We start from the raw sequence: 17,618 nt of genomic DNA, 5'->3' as shown, positions 1-17,618 counted from the left end.
CATACACACCCTAGATGTTGCCAATTTGCTATTTAGTTCAAATGTTGATTATTGACTCATCAACTTACTTTAAACGACACACGTAGAAAATAGGTTGTTTTGGGTTATAAACTATTGAGTCAACTCAGCATGTTCATGATCCAATCCATAGAATTATCCGTTGAATTAGACAAATTGGACGATTTTGAATTAATTTTGTCATCCCTAATTATGAATAAACAGAAAAATTAATAAATACACCACAAATAAATTCATAAGTGGGATTCACTAAGAGACAATGAGAATAAGAATCTAGTTAATAATACTACTTGAATGTGCATTATGAAAAAAAAGAAAGTAATGATAGAATATAAGAATTTACATAGGCATTACTATTACTACACTACTATATACAAGCGTGAGTGGGCAGCTGAAAGTAGTCAACCGACGGTCGACATGTCTACTTTCAGCTACCTGTTTACTCTGTGATTTTACTATTTTATTTTTAATTAATTATTATATAATATTTATATATTAAAAAAAATTGATAAAAAAATATTATAAATATTTATAAAATAAAATAAATATTTATGACATGATTGTTTCGGCTGCTTCAACTGCAATTTTACTATATAATCCATAATTAATTATTATGAGTCATCCAAGTATTTAAAAAATAATAATATTTATTCTCAAAAGGATAAACTAAACATAAAATGATAAATTAACTATTGATGTTTTAAATTAATTTGTCATCTTATATGAGGCCCACTTAAATTTTTTCACAAGTATTTTATAGCAATTTTGTTTTATCGCTTCCAATTAGTTATTATGAGTCATTCAAGACGTGCCAGTTTTGTTACTTCAATCGTAATATTTGGTTGACTCTCGAAATTATATCAGTATCACTTAAATTGATATAGAAAAAAATATTATAAATCACAATAATTAAAAATTTATATTACTTTTAAAATATAAATTGACTATCAATACAATTACAATTGCAAACAACTTAAAATAGCAAAGTACAACGGCGAAAAAGTATTTATGTTAGTCACAATTATTAATATTTAGTGTCATTGAAAATATGTTTGGAGCCATGTTTTATCTTTTTAGTCCTTAGTCATTATTGAAATTGTATTTATTTCATGTTAAAAGTATCGATTCGATATTGAGATAATTAATTAATTGCGTGACACGAGTAAAATATTTTTTTGTTGATCAAAGATCGTATTCATGTGATGATATTTCAACAGATTTGCCACTTGCTAGATAGATAATACATTGCACATATAAAAATTTATTTAAATTGAACATAAAAAAAATGTAAATATTTACTATAAATAGCCATACAATTTGCTAGATAGATTGCACATATAAAAAGTTATTTATTTAAATTACATATAAACATCAATAACCCTTTTTCTTTAAGCGGAGGAAGGGATTTTTAGTCAATTGTCAGGTTTCAATCCTAATTTTTCAATCTGGCTTTTTTCTGATTATCTTAATTTATAACTTTATAAAAGACAAATTTATCTCGATAAACTTGTAAGATGTAATCTCACAGACTTAATAAAATCTAATAAAATTTGTATTTCTAATTATGATGAAACTTATTTTACTACTCCTTATACAAAAATATATACATCTAGAAATGAAATTAAGTCAAATAAGTAAGTTTGCTCATAATTTAACATATATTACTATTTCAACAGTCAACTAAATGTTATTGTCAATATTTAATAATTAATATCATCAAAATACTATCAAATTTATTACCTTTTTAGTCACTTGTATTCGTTAACTAATAAGGACATTATGTAAAAAGGAAACAATACATAAGGACATTATGTAAAAAAAAAAGTCATATTGAAGATATTTTATCTTACCATTTTCTAAAGCTAAGTTCAGATCCAGTGTAACTTTTATTTTTAATATTAGCTGAATATAAATTTTTCACTAAATTACATAGCCCTTTTTCCACTAAGAATTATTGACATATATAATTATAGTCATGTAATTTAATGCTTAGCATTAAAGCATTTAAAGAATTTTTATCATTTAGAGATAGTTGCAAATTAGGACAAACATTAAAGAGAAATATACAGGGTCATAAATTTGTTTGTAAAGTTTTTATAAATTTGTAAAGTTTCTATAAAAGTCTTTTTTTCAACTCTACTTTCTTCCATTTCATAAAGTAGCTATAAAACTCTCAGGCAAACCACTTAACGTAAGTGGTTTAAATACAAATTGTATTAGTACTATATGCATGAATCTATGGGTTTCTTCATAAGGAGACAATTTATTTTCAAAAAATAACCTAAAAGTAATATGATCATCATCAACGGTAATTGTTTCTTTAGTTATTTTGTCATGTATGGATATACCTTAAAAATCATAACTCAATCATATCCTTAATAGTAATTTCTAATCACATATGTGGAAAATTTTATTTTGTATTTAACATAATTTTCATGTCAATATGACCTTTTTTTTAATTTTCTACATCATAAAATTTCTTATAGTAAACTAACGAATTATAATTTGATATAGATTACAAATCTACTATATTTAAATTTCTCATAATAAATTCGTGTTGAGACTAATTTTACTATCTCATAAATACATTTAATCGTTTAGTATGAGGTACTAATTTTTTCGGGATAAAATTTTGAGTGCACCGTTTGATTGTCAAAGTCCAGATAACTTATTCCACCATTCAAATCATAGTGATAGAATAAGTTATCTCAAATACATGGTGGAATAACTAATCTCGAAATAACTAATGACAGAATTAATTATTCTGGGACAACTCTTTCCCAACCAAACGAAAGATGAAATTAACTTAAATAAGTGATTTTATGTAACTTGATGGAATGTTCCTTTTTTAATTGTCAACTAAAAATTATTATCAATACTTCATAGTTAATAAATTCATTTAAATACTATCAAAATTTATCATTCATTTTTTGATAAAAAATATTTGTTCCCGTAAACTAGTCAATGCAATGACGTCTTCCCAAGTACATATATGTCAGAAAAGTGGAAGAAAAACTATCAACTAGGATATCTTTTTTGCTTTCTAAAATTGAATTCACGTACAATATACTTTTTATTTTAACAACAATAAAACATAATTTTTTGTTAGCAAATAACATAATATTTCCTAAAAAAGTGATAATTATTTTTAAAAATGCATAAATATACCTCAAAAATTATAGTCCAGACAACGAGTTAAAAATAACAATTTATAATCACATTTATAAGAAATTTCATTTTATATGCAGTATAGTTTTCGTATCAAATACAATGTGCCATTAATAACATATTTTGAAACCAAAATTGTCTTTTTTGATCATGATTATTTTTAGAATTTTATTCATTCTATATTAAAGGTATCAACTCAATATTGATATAAACAATTCATTATGTAACATAATTTTTTACACATCTCGTTCTATATGATAAAAGAATTTTAGGCTGCAAAATTACATTTTTCTACAATCAAATAATATAAAGTTAAATACTAAAAAAATTATGGAGATTTGAGAAATCTTGACTATCTCAACATTATTGAATGTTAATATTAGTAGTAATAGGTTAAATTGACTAAAAACGTTAATACTTCATTTTCTTCGGGTAATAGTGGAAAATACTAGTCCTTGGTCGGAAAATTCCTCCTAAATGTCATAGCCTCTCTCCGGCTATCCTAATTTATAATTTCATACATGACAAAAAAACGTATGAATAACTCGCAAGATATAATATTACAAAGATTATAAAACATGATTAAAAAAAAAAAAAAAAAAACTACCTCATACATGCATTTTAAGCTAAAAATAATCAAATAAGTGATTTTCCCATGACCCATGATTATATTACTATTTCATATGTCAACTAGACATTATTATCAATACTTAATAATTACTAAATACATCAAAATATTAGATTTATCAAAAATTTTTTGATATAAAATATTTATCGTTTTGCAAGTACATATATCTAAACAAAGAGCAATCAATGGTGTGGTTTAATGAGGCTCAAAAGGCATCATGGAGTCTCAGATTCAATTATCAATAGAGTAAAAAATAAGATGATTTTTTTCCAGATGTTTTAGTTTTGGTGGACAGAATTATCTGATACCTATTGTTGTTGGGAAATGACGGAGACCTTGGGAGGTGATAGGTATCCGATAGATTTAATCAAGGTGCGCACAGCCTTGGGAGGTGGCAGGTATCCTCAGGATTTAATCGAGTTGCGGGCAATCTCGGTGGATAGAGCTACCTGTATCTGTTGTTGGTGAGAGGTGACAGATATCCCGTGAATTTAATCGAAATGTACGTAAATTGGTCCGAACACCCGATTATTAAAAAAATAAATATAAAGAGATTGTTTTCTATAAGTTTTCAGCTCAAGACAAAATATATATATTTTTAAATGTAATAGAAGTACAAATAACAACAAGGAGTAACACAACCTTTTACTTTGTTGGGGCGAGGTGACATGTATTTCATAGATTCAATCAAAATGCACGTAGTCTTGATAGACAGAGTTACATGTACGAGAGGTGACAAGTATCTTATGAATTTAATTGAGATGCGTGCACAGAGGTTGTTTCCCATAAATTTTCAGCTTAAGACAAAATAAAGTTAAATAATATTTACTAGTAATTTACCTGAAACATTATATATCAATAAAAATTCAGGAATAAGAAATTACAAGCGTAGCACTATAATTACTAATAAAGACAACACGCCTGCCTACTAATATAGACTTACTTTGACCTCTTACCATTCTACTTTAATTCGTGTTCGTCGTACCTTTCTATTTAAGAATATATTCTTAATAAGCTGCGCTACGCCAATTACATAGTAAACTGTTCCCCTTAACTTTACTTTAAAAATCAAACTCCCCCTTCAGCTTTAAACAATAAGCATTCTCCCCTCATTTTCCTACTTATCTTTTTAAAATACCTATTTTACTCTTACACTATTAATCTTTATTTTTCTTTACCTCTTTAAAATTATTATATTTTTAATATATATAGTAATTTTTTGTAAATGAAAAGAAAATTATATTCTATACAAAAAAAAGTGAGAAACATATATTAAGTATATAAGTTAGTGATGTTCTAAATTAAATAAATGACCATGATATAAAAATTTATTCATTAATAACAATTAAAATTGTAATATCTATTTATACTAGTGAAAATAACAAATAAAAATAATTTTACAAACATATTCCAATGCATGTAATATAATAACATATAACAAAAAATGGAGATATATTATATAATAAATTAATTCAAAATTTTACTTATATTATAAATATATACTCCCTCTGTTCACTTTTACTTGTCATTATTTTATTTTTTGAGGTCAACCTACATGAACTTTGACCAACATTTTAAGATGTATAATTCAATATTTAAATTTAAAATTTAGACGATAAGAAAATATATGAAAAATGTTATAAGTTGCAATCCTTCTTCATATTAATATATACAATTTCATATATATGCACATGAGTTTCGATATACTCCCTCTGTTCTTTTTTACTTGTCACTTTTCATTTTTCCAGGCCAACCTATATAAATTTTGACAAATATTTTATATTAATAAGTTGAAATTGTATATATTAATAAGTTGCACATGAGTTTCGATATACTCCCTCTGTTCTTTTTTATTTGTTACTTTTCATTTTTTTAGGTAACTTGTATAAATTTTGACAAATATTTTAAGATGTATTTTTTCATTTTATTAATATGAAGAAGGATTGCAACTTATAACATTTTTCATATATTTTCTGATCATCTAAATTTTAAATTTAAATATTGAATTATACATCTTAAAATGTTGGTCAAAGTTCATGCAGGTTGACCTTAAAAAGCAAAATAGTGTCAAGTAAAAGTGAACAGAGGGAGTATATATTTATAATATAAGTAAAATTTTGAATTAATTTAGTATAGAATATATCTCCATTTTTGTAAGATATTATTATATTACATGTATTGGAATATGTTTATAAAATTATTTTTATTTGTTATTTTCACTAGTATAAATAGATATTACAATTTTAATTATTATTAATGAATAAATTTCCATATCATGATCATTTATTTAATTTAGAACGTCACTAACTTATATACTTAATATATGTTTCTCACTTTTTTTGGTCTATTTATTTACAAATAATTACTATATTTATTAAAAATAAAAATTATAATAATTTTAAAGAGATAAAGAAAAATAAAAATTAATAGTGTAAGGATAAAATAAGTATTTAAAAAAGAGAAATAAAAAAAGAGGAAAGAATACTTATTATTTAAAATTGAGGAAAAAATTTAATTTTTAAAGTAAAATTAAGATTAAAGGGGAAAATGATTTTCACCTAAATAAAAATATCGAAGATACCTTTTCTAAAACTATGTGCAGATACAGTGTACTTTTTGTTTTAATTCCTTCTTTCACATTTCATACGTGACGTAACGGAAGCACTCATTAAATCTAGATTTATTTATTTTTAACAGCGAATCTAATTTAATTTTTTTCCCTGAATTAACAACGTATTATATTTTTCGTCCTATATATCTATGTCATCATCGTTATAAACATCTACATGTGTAATAAGAATTTAGAGAGAGAAATAGATAGAGAGAGAGAGATTGTACAATTTTGACCTTTCACTCTCTGTGGATCTAGGGTTTCACAAACACACAGTTGATCCACCGCATCGTCGTCGCCGCCGCCGTATTATCAGAAAAAAAAATCTAAACCCTACTTTTAATCTTCTCTTAATCATCATCATCTTCTATAACAAAACCCTAAAAATTTCGTTTTTTTTGAGTGTTGTTTGGGTAAATCTGTGTTAATCTGAATGAAAATTTGTTAAACGACGACGTTTCATTGGTTGATTTGATAAAATTTGATTAGATCTGATAAGATCTGACTTTTTCTTAAGCATAATTTCAAGGATCGATGAGAAACTGAAAGGGAAAAAAAATAGAAATTGATTTTTATTCTTAATTTTTTTTATTATTAGCGAGTAAAAAGGGGGCAAAAAAATGTATAAATCGGTGGTGATCTTGTATGAAGGAGAAAGAATGGTGGGAGAAGTGGAATTGTACGGTGAAAACGGTGCCGTATGGGGTGAGAAGGTAATAAAGATAAGTCACTATTCGGCACCAAGTGAGAGATGTCCACCACTGGCAGTGCTACATACAGTTACTAGTGGAATAAGCTTCAAATTGGAACCTACAAAATCAAAGTCGCTGAACCAAGACTCGCCGCTCATTCTTTTGCACTCAACATGTCTCAGAGATAACAAGGTATAATAATAAACCCCCATTGCTGCTGCTGAATTGACAGTACCAAAATTGAACTGGTTAAATGAATTAAAAGGAAAAAGAAAAAAAAACCCTAATTGGATCATTTACAAGACTGGCTAATTATGATAAAACATAAATTGAAATTCAAGAATTTAATTTTTGATCATACATATACTTTAAAAAAAAAAAAAGGAAGGACCTGATTGTAAGAACGTGGACTCTGGATAAAATGGACAATGACCAAAAAGATTGAGATGGTCATTTGGTTAGTACCTTTTGTAGTTTTTCTTGAAAAGTTTGGACTTTATAGACTGCTATTCCTGGAAGTTTACAGAACTCTTTTCACAGATTTGCTTAAAATTTGAGATCTACATATATGTGAACTCTATGAACCTGGTGACTTTAGTGCTAAATAGATTTCTTGAAAAAATTGGACATGGACTGCTTTTCCTGGAAAAATTTACAGTACCCTCTTTGAAGCTTTGTTTAAAATTTGAGACCTACATATATGTGAAAACTCTATGAACTTGGTGACTTTAATACTAAATGGATTACCTGTTTTTCTGTGAAGGGATAGTGCAAGGTCAAGCCTTTTGATGTTTACTGCAGTGTGAAGTTGAGAGAGGGGTGGGCTGATGGGTAGGGTTTTATACAAGGCTAAGTTGTTTGGACTCTTCACTTTCGGTGCCGCACGTGTGTTGACATGACATGGGTGTCTTCGTACGCGCACGTGTCGACATGACATGGCTGTCGGGGATCCGTACCCGATTTGGTCAACCGATTTTGGGTACTTTGACCAAAATTGGATAAATCCAACGATTTTCGTAATCTAAACAAAAGCTAAGGAGAAATCGAAGAAATTCGAGTACTTTGTATTATAGAATTTTTCATGTCACTCCTTTCCTTTTATTTCCTTCCGGGATTCTCCTCTTATCAATGTTTTCTCTTCAAGCTTTCCACATAGTATCTCATAATTTAGGATTTATAACACTATTTTTAGATATTTGAATTATTTTTAGCCGAATCCCCTCATCCATATCTCCGAATTTTAACTTTGGATTATGAAGGATACGGCCTCTAGATCTGCATTTGTATGGACACCCACACCCGAGTCTTAGGAACTTAGATTTGACGTACAATGTATCCTTGTATTTCTGGACAAGCTGAAGTTTCTTTGAAGAGCTACTGAGTCTGTGGGAGGGGAGATTACTTCTATTCCTGTATTTATTTTGTAGATATTAAATTGCGATTCTTGCTAAAGGTGTCTGTATTCAAATGAAGCCTCGAAGAGGATTAGAAGTTCTTTTACAAATGACAGCTTTTCGATATGATGAAACATAGAAAGTCTGTTTTGTTTTTCCTTTTAATATAATGTAGAAGGTCCACTATATATAGTATATCGAAATTGTTGCAAATAGACAAACATGCTGAAACGTTTCACAAATACATCTTCCACGTCTTCTGCAAATGTGGCATTTGTAGCTTAGATTTTGTGAGACATCTTTCCTTTTGTACGTGGTATTTATTTGGGCTCGTTCTCTTTGTCTCCCTTTTAAATATTGATTGTTTGCTTATCAAAGTTGCTGCTGCGTACTTTCTATTTATGCAGACTGCAGTGATGTCACTTGGAAGAGAAGAGCTTCATTTAGTCGCCATGCAGTCTAAGAATTTTGGAGGACAGTGTCCTTGCTTTTGGGGATTTAAGGTTGCGCCAGGACTTTATGATTATTGTCTAACAATGCTAAACCTCAGGTGTCTTGGCATTGTGTTTGATCTTGATGAGACACTCATAGTTGCCAACACAATGCGTTCATTTGAGGATAGAATAGAGGCCTTGCAGCGGAAAATAAATTCAGAGTCAGATCCGCAGCGTGCCTCTGCTATGATGGCTGAGGTCAAGCGTTATCAGGAGGATAAAATTATTTTAAAGCAATATGCCGAAAGTGATCAGATTGTTGACAATGGAAAGGTGATCAAATCTCAGTCTGAGGTTGTCCTGGCGTTGTCTGATAATCACCAAACTATTGTCAGACCCCTGATTAGGTTGCAAGATAGAAACATTATTCTTACTCGTATTAATCCAACGGTATGTCTAATTTGTATTCTATTATCTATACCATGTTATCCTTGTTTTTCTAATGGTGTTATCTATGGTCCACTGATGACTAGTTGACTACCAGATGAGGATTGCAATTCATTTGTAGGTCTCACCTTTACCACTGAAAGGGGTACAGGACGGGACTGTTCATTTCTCTTTCCTATGTTTCTTTTGCATTAACTGTTTTATGGTCTGAAGCTTTATCTTCCCTTTGTGTTGGGGAGGCATCACAATTTCTGTTCCATGGCAGATCCGTGATACTAGTGTTCTCGTGAGATTGAGACCTGCCTGGGAGGAACTCCGAAGCTATCTGACTGCAAAGGGTAGGAAGCGCTTTGAAGTTTATGTATGCACAATGGCTGAAAGAGATTATGCTTTAGAAATGTGGCGGCTTCTTGATCCGGATTCAAACTTGATTAGCTCAAATGAACTCTTGGATCGTATTGTCTGTGTCAAGTCTGGCAAGTTTCTAAACTACCTAGTTTTCACCGGTGCGGTTGTTCTTTTTCTCTCTTATCACTGATTTTCCGTGATTATGTTGTAGGCTCGAGGAAATCTTTGTTCAATGTATTCCAAGATGGAAATTGTCATCCTAAGATGGCATTGGTGATTGATGATCGCTTGAAAGTGTGGGATGAGAAGGATCAACCAAGAGTGCATGTTGTTCCTGCATTTGCTCCATATTTTGCCCCTCAAGCTGAAGTATATACCACATTCTTTTGGTGTTTCCTTTAGATGATGATCTATATCGTATGTTAACAAGCACTTGAATAATTATACTGTAGGGCAACAATTCTGTTCCTGTCCTATGTGTTGCCAGAAATGTAGCCTGCAATGTCAGGGGTGGTTATTTCAAGTAAGATTTTAGGACACCATAGGGGTTACCTGGTGCCAGTAATCTTTGTTGTCCTACTTATTTTATCTGATTTTATTTTGATTTGGTTTTCTCTCGGTGTTAGTTTCTTTTATCTGATTGTAGCTAAATTAGTTTTACTTGGTCTGACGTTGTACAGAGATTTTGATGAAGGCCTATTACAGCGTATATCTGAAGTTGTGTATGAAGATGATATTAAGCAAGTTCCTTCTGCTCCTGATGTTAGCAACTATTTGATTTCAGAGGTTAGTGAGAATGATATCCGAAAGTTCCCATTTTTCTTCAATGAAATATCTTAAGAGTTTCATGATTATCTCCAATATGGATGATAAAATCCTGCGCCATTAACGAGAATTTATGAATATTTATTTGAGATTATGTTATTTGCTGGTCAGGATGAACCTTCAGCTGTAAACGGGAATAAAGATTCACTTGGATTTGATGGAATGGCTGATAATGAGGTCGAAAGGAGACTAAAGGTACAATATTGTTATGTTTCAGTACTTATACTCAGTTTGGGAATATGTATCCACACATTTCATGAGTTTCAGGAGTGCTGGATGTGGTTATTCTGCTCTATCTTGATAATTCATTCCCTTGTACAGTTTAATTTTGCTTCTAGCATGTAGTGGAACTCCCGTTTTCTTTGTGACAGATGCTGTAGCGTAATATTTAGTTATCTTGATCTTTCAGGAAGCACTGTTGGCTTCAACAAGTGTTCCTTCTCAAATGACAAATTTGGATCCAAGACTTGCACCAGCTCTCCAGTACTCTGTCCCACCTGTTATTTCACAGCCAACCATACAAGGGCCAGTGGTGCCTTTTCCTGCTCAGCATCTCCCTCAAGGGACTTCTGTACTTAAATCATCGGTGACTCCAATAAGTCCTCAGGACACAAGCTTGCAAAGTTCTCCTGCTAGGGAAGAGGGTGAGGTACCAGAATCTGAATTAGATCCTGATACAAGGAGGAGATTACTTATATTGCAACACGGTCAAGACACGAGAGATCAAGTATCAAGTGAACCAAAGTTCCCTATGGGGACTCCATTACAAGTGTCTGTGCCACCTCGGGTGCAGCCACATGGTTGGTTTCCAGCTGAGGAAGAGATGAGCCCTAGGCAACTTAATCGAGCCTTGCCTCCCAAGGAATTTCCTTTAAATGCAGAGTCTATGCATATTAACAAACATCGGCCTCCTCATCCACCTTTTCTTCCCAAAATGGAGATCTCTATGCCATCTGATAGAGGTCTTTTTGAGAGCCAGAGGTTGCCAAAAGAGGTAAGTTATCTACTCGTTAATGCCCACAGCTTTGGAAATTCATTTATCACGAGGAACTTATGGCCGAACTGTATTTTGGTTTGTTTCCGCTTTTTTTTTTTCCAGGTATTCCCTCGGGATGACAGGATGAGATTTTCCCAGTCACAACCTAGCTTTCGTCCAGCGCCAGGTATAGTCATGAACCATGCTTGAGAACCATCAAGTTAAACTTTCTTAAGCATTTTGACTCGTTCACTTGGACTGTTTCTGATTGGTATATATATGTTGGACCAAAACTGCTTCTTAGTTTTTCACTTTTCCTTTAAGTTGCTATCTGAAAGCTTGTCAAGTACTAGAAATTTGCAGTAATAAATGCTAACAACAACAACAACAACAACAAACCCAGTGTATTCCCACTTAGTGGGGTCTGGGGGGGGTAAGATGTACGCAGTCCATACCTCTACCTCTGATGAAGTAGAAAGGCTGTTTCCGAAAGACCCCCGGCTCAAGTCACGAGATATCACACAAACACATAGTACAGCACAGCAGCAGATGACATAACATAGATACGGCACCCATAGGGAATATAAAACAGAGTAAAGCAGGATTGCAGGAATATGCAGTAATAAATGCTGTGATTCAATAATCCTTGTCGGAACTCAGAAGTGGAAACTGCTGAAAATAGGACAAATGGGTGGCTACTCTACAAGAGATTACAAAATTTGTGCAGTATGGACCCTTCTTATAACGCCCGTGAGGAACAAAACTAAGCAGTATCGGCTCATGCTGAGTGCTTTGGTTTAACCTCAGCCTCCTCCCATATTTCTTCTTCTATGATAGGGAAATGTGCTTTGGTTTTAGGAGTGCATTTTTGCTTGCATCTTTCTTCTTAGTTTTATGACAACCATGTGTTGTCCAAGCATTGGTGGGAAGAGTTACACGGTACCTGTCATAGTTGGGGTTAGCAGGTACCGGTGGAATTAGTCATGGTGTGTAAAAGCTGGCCCTGATGCAACGGTTATATAAAAAGCAACTATTCCTCTATGCCAAACAATTTGGGGTCAGTTATATGAATCATCATGGACATTTGTTTAGGTTTATTAAGCTTGAAATTCTACATGCCCATGAATAGGTAATGAAGATTATATATCAGTTTCGATCTAAATAATAGTGTTTTTTTAAACGTGTACAAACTAAATAACTGCTCTTTGTTTTCTTATAAAACAAACACACGAGGCTTGAAAAAAGAAGCAGCAGATAACAGATTTTTGATGCAATTATGTGATGTCATTGCACTAAAAATATGAGATAAGCTAAATATCTATTCAGAAATCATGTTAACGAATTCTAGTTTCACAGTTGAGGAAGTCTCCTTGGGTCGGTCGTCTTCCAGCAACAGGGATCTGGACCTTGAACCTGGACATGATCCATATTTGGAAACACCTGCTGGAGCTTTACAAGATATCGCATTCAAGTGTGGAACGAAGGTACTGCTTCTCCTATGCCCAGTCATCAGGCAGCACTATCGTAAAGTTGTCCTCCCTCCTCTTTGTGATGTCCCTGAATGCTTATGGCAAATACATGCAGGTCGAATTCAAATCAGCTTTGTTTTCAAGTCCAGAACTGCAGTTCTCCTTGGAGGTATATTCAGCACACATATCCCCATTCTACTATTCCAATGAGTGTTATGTCTCACCTTTACTTAATGAAGCACGTACCAGAATCTGCAAGTCTCTATGGACCTTGTTTTTGTTTTGCTTGTGGATCTGTAAACCCATGTTTCAGTAGTATGAATTTGAACACTTTTTGTGCTTATAATTTCTTGCCATCAGTATTGTCGAATGAAATTCCTATCTGATTTTCTGCGATCTTTTTTACTGAGGTCTAACCATCTTATTGAATCATATTTTGTATTGCTTGTATAGGTGTCATTTGCAGGAGAAAAAATTGGAGAAGGAATTGGCCGGACGAGAAGGGAAGCCCAACAACGGGCTGCTGAGGAATCTCTTATGAATCTGGCAGGTAATTTGTGGTGTTGTATGTGATAATTGACAGTAGGGAAATGATTTGACTTGCTCAAAAGTTGGTTTTACTGTGATTAGATTCCATCATCTTGCATTAGCTAAACGATATGTACTTCCACGGTTATAGAGTGTACTTTGAGCAACCTTGGTGATAGAGTAAAGTTCTGAATTGATGCTGTTGTTACTTGGAATTATGAGTATCCCTATACAGTCTTTAAGGGGATTGAAATTCGTCATTTTATGCTGAATTTGAGTTTGTCTGATGTATTTCTCAGTAAATGATGCCTGTGAGTTTCTTCGAGAGTAAGTTTGTAATGCTCTAGGGGGAATAATTTGAGTTGAGCTAAAAGCATTTTATGCTTGTGTGAAGTTCTACTTTTCCTGCTACTTAGTTCTACATTAGGTTGTCTACATAAAAGTAGAAGTTGTTCGTTGGGTTGTTACTCCAATGTGAGCTTTAACATTTATGAACTTTATATATCTGCTGGTGTTGACCTTTATCACTTGTAAATGGGCCGGACATAATCTCCCCCTCCCAACCAAAATAATAATTTAAAAAGGTGGTTTTGCAGTATTTGCATAGATGCTGCTTTTTCCTTCTTTCGAGGAGTCATCCTTATAGTTGTGTGCATAATGCTTCAGTAGAATATTGTTTTTTGATAACTGCTTCAGTAATAATGTATAAACGATGTGTGTGGTTTTTCTAAACCAGTTTTTTTCCTGGAAGAGGGTTCAGAAAGAGGAGAAGGTCTCTTTCTTTGGCAGAATAGCTGGGGATCATGTTACTTTATTTTGGACTCCCAAGACATTTTGATGTTGATGTTAACTGTTGAATCCTTGTGTTAAGGAACTTTTTAGAGAGATTATAGGTATCTAATTGTGGTCTGGTTTGGTATAGAGATAACTTAGCCACAATATACTGTGGGTGGAGAGTATGGGGGTATAACAAATCATCTTTGCTCTTGCAGAATAAGCACTCCACTAGTCTTATATAGGGTGCTTGGTAGCAAAGCAGAGGGATATTTTCATATTAGCAAACCATATGCAATATCCAAGTGTTTGATGTTCATTGTGGTCAGATGTTAAGTTGCCAAATAACTGTGATGATTCTGACATTTTCATGTTGATTCTACAGACAAATACTTGTCACGTCTCAAACCTGATTCCAGTTCCACATTTGGTGATGGATTTAGGTTTCCAAATGCAAGTGATAACGGGTTTGTTGACAACATGAGTCCTTTTGGGTATCAAACATATCCGAAGGAGGATCGTGTCTCACATTCTTTTGCATCAGAACCTCCCAGAGTGTTGGACCCAAGGTTTGAGTTTTTTAAGAAGTCGGTGGGTTCAGTTGGCGCCCTAAGAGAACTAGTAAGATTTTATAATCTTGCTATGTTATGTTATTTACCTCACTTTTGCTTTGAGGTCTTAGATTACTCCATTGATTATTTGATTTTTTCAGTGCGCGATTGAAGGACTTGGTTTGGCATTCCAAACTCAGCCTCAACCAGCTAATCCGGGCCAGAAAAGTGAAATATACGCCCAGGTTGCCTGTTTACTTCCCTTTCTTCTTTGTTATTGCTGATTAATTTAACAACATGCCTAGCTGTAGTTTTAGGAACTCTCTACATCTTTGTTGACTCATGGTTTAGAGGCGAGATTTTATTATTTTGCAATATTTGTGACCTTGTGCTTTGTTTGCTGGATGGATCTAGGTCAGTTTTAATGCTTTTCATTTACTCCAGTATGCTAATAATAATAAACATACACTATTGAACATAAATTTGCTGATGGCTTCTGCTATCTCCAAAATCTGCTTTCCTTTCTTTCCATATCGTCCAGAGAATACAAGCATGTATCACCTTTCCCTTCTTACTTTGAACCCCCCTACCCCAGCCTCCTCCTTTTTTTCTCTTTTGTATATTGAAAGCCACCATTTTGGTTGGGAGGGAGTTAGGCTTTGACTCCTTATTTAGAAGTCGTACTCCTTCACTTCCAGCTTTCAAATTGCTCCTTTGTCGATCTTGGCATTGTCCATTTAACCTTGGAACACATTTCTGAAACTGTGCCTCACTTTATTTTCGACTGTTTTTCCTCTATTTCCTTCTCTCATAGATAGCATCAGTTGATGATGCATAGCCCTTTTTTTTTTTTGCAACTCATAGCGGTGGCTTTAGTGCACCGGACTGCCCTTTTTTTGTATTATGTGAAGCAAACGTCCATGCTCTGCCAGCTAAAAAGACATTCTACCTTGGCTGTATACCACTAATTTTTTTTTTTCATGGCTAACTGTTCTGGTACATTCTCTAGTGTCAAAGCTCCGTAGCAGGATCTTACTGTAAATTCACTTTTCTTGTCATGCAACGACAGAAGAACTTTGTATTCGGTTCTTTCTCTTGTAGGTTAAAAGATATTTGATGTTTAATTGATATTGAAGTTTCTGGAAAGCGTTCGTTGCTAAATATCAAGGTCAATATTAGAGATTCATATATTGGGGATGGTCGGCGGAGATTTGGTTTATAATGTTGTTTGCATAGTAGTGATTTTCATAGTTTCAAAACTTTCAAGAAACAACTATGCACTTAAGATGGCGGAGTTATCATGTCTATGGAGTAACTATTTTTTACCTCGCTGACATTCTTCGTACTTTTGTCTATTTGGTGATCACATTGCAGGTGGAAATTGATGGACGCGTATTTGGCAAAGGAATTGGTTCAACATGGGATGATGCTAAAACACAGGTGCTTATTTTAGAGCTTACATTGCTAATTCCTCTTTGATCCCTCGTCTCCGCGGTTTAAAATTTTGGGCTTCACATTTGTTTTTCTAGGCTGCTGAAAGGGCTCTTGTTGCTTTGAAGTCTGAGCTGGGCCAGTTTCCTCACAAGCGTCAGGGTTCTCCGAGGCAAGTTATTTCAGCCATTTCACTTTTGATACTAGACTAATGCACTTTCCTGGCAAATTTTTCCTATGGCCACCTTGAGTAAACCTAATGAACCGTGTGTGTATGTGGTTGTTGGGAAATGTATGCTGTCTTTTTGTTGCCATCTGTTCCTAGTTTATGTTTTTTCGCCCTCGCATCTTGTTTAAGGGTGGGCGAGTATTGGATTTCTCGTGGAGCCGTTTTCTTTGTCTGAGTTTTGTTCTCCATGGCTTTGTTGAGGCAAAAGCAGCATTAGCTTCTGGTTATTTACATGCATTTAATATTTGCTCTTTCATCCAGATCATTGCAGCAGGGATTTTCCAATAAAAGGTTGAAACCTGAGTATTCTCGGAGTATGCAGCGAGTATCATCTTCTGCTAGATTTCCGAAGAACCCATCTATGCCATGACTGTATATAGAAGATTCTTGACCTCTGCTTGTAAATCAACCCCATAAAAAATGTAACATGCGTGGGAGCATATGCCGCTGTGATTTGGGAAGCCAATTGGGAGCTTTACTACTAACCCCGCTGCCCTTGTTGTTTCAGCTCAATTATATCCAGTATGCACTCCCACAATAAGCAAGTCTCTGGATTTTAAGAGCAAAATTGAATTACCTTTCGGTTGCGTAAGGTGCATCCTTTACCCTGTGTAGGCAGTTCAAATGTGTGAACTGTGAATTTCTTGCTATTTTCCGCGTGGTTTTGGAGCCTAGAGACTCAAAAGCCACTCGGAGCTTGGAATGAGTTTAACATATTCAAGATGGGTGCGCACCATAAGCCGCTTACTTGGGGAGTTCTTGCATGCATAGCATTCACTTTTCATAGTTCATTTTGATAGGCAAAGATAGTGGTGGAATGTGTGAAGTTGGCTTGGCCATGTCAAATGTATTTTCTAGGGGATACTTCAATTTTGACGATTTCATAGTTAATTTTGGATTTGGTTAAACTGTTTGTTTTGGTGTTTTCCCTTACCTTGTTTAGATACCCAAGAGGTTAGTGGAAAATTTTGAGAAGCTGTAATTAGCTTATTGTAGCCTATATTTGCATTGGATTTTGTACCCCTTAGGTACATTTTACTGTCCAATGTAACCTTCGACAGTGGATGAATACAACTTCTAATTTCTTGCACAATC

The 17,618-nt window shown here is 33.3% G+C and overlaps 1 protein-coding gene across 3 annotated transcripts; it reads left to right on the top strand.

Moving 5' to 3' along the window:
* Nucleotides 1-6,583: 6,583 nt before the first annotated feature.
* LOC107859414 (RNA polymerase II C-terminal domain phosphatase-like 1) lies at nucleotides 6,584-17,613 on the top strand. 3 transcript variants are annotated; one of them, XM_016704418.2, is made up of 17 exons: nucleotides 6,585-7,309; nucleotides 8,919-9,395; nucleotides 9,658-9,868; nucleotides 9,952-10,109; nucleotides 10,193-10,263; nucleotides 10,421-10,526; nucleotides 10,677-10,760; nucleotides 10,975-11,559; nucleotides 11,665-11,728; nucleotides 12,898-13,025; nucleotides 13,126-13,179; nucleotides 13,464-13,560; nucleotides 14,698-14,933; nucleotides 15,025-15,108; nucleotides 16,238-16,303; nucleotides 16,393-16,466; nucleotides 16,785-17,613. In XM_016704418.2, the coding sequence occupies exons 1-17, from the start codon at nucleotides 7,046-7,048 to the stop codon at nucleotides 16,891-16,893; spliced, it is 2,868 nt and encodes a 955-aa protein (XP_016559904.1). In that variant the 5' UTR covers nucleotides 6,585-7,045; the 3' UTR covers nucleotides 16,894-17,613. The 3 variants fall into 3 exon arrangements, with proteins under 3 accessions (XP_016559905.1, XP_016559904.1, XP_016559903.1); XM_016704417.2 differs by having other exon boundaries at nucleotides 15,025-15,111; XM_016704419.2 differs by lacking the exons at nucleotides 15,025-15,108; nucleotides 16,238-16,303; nucleotides 16,393-16,466; nucleotides 16,785-17,613 and having other exon boundaries at nucleotides 6,584-7,309; nucleotides 14,756-14,933.
* The last annotated feature ends 5 nt before the right edge of the window (nucleotides 17,614-17,618 follow it).

The sequence above is a fragment of the Capsicum annuum genome, chromosome 2, assembly GCF_002878395.1.
Source record: "Capsicum annuum cultivar UCD-10X-F1 chromosome 2, UCD10Xv1.1, whole genome shotgun sequence".
Taxonomy (NCBI): domain Eukaryota; kingdom Viridiplantae; phylum Streptophyta; class Magnoliopsida; order Solanales; family Solanaceae; genus Capsicum; species Capsicum annuum.
The sequence above is the reverse complement of the archived record's forward strand: the minus strand, read 5'-3'. Positions and strand labels throughout refer to the sequence as shown.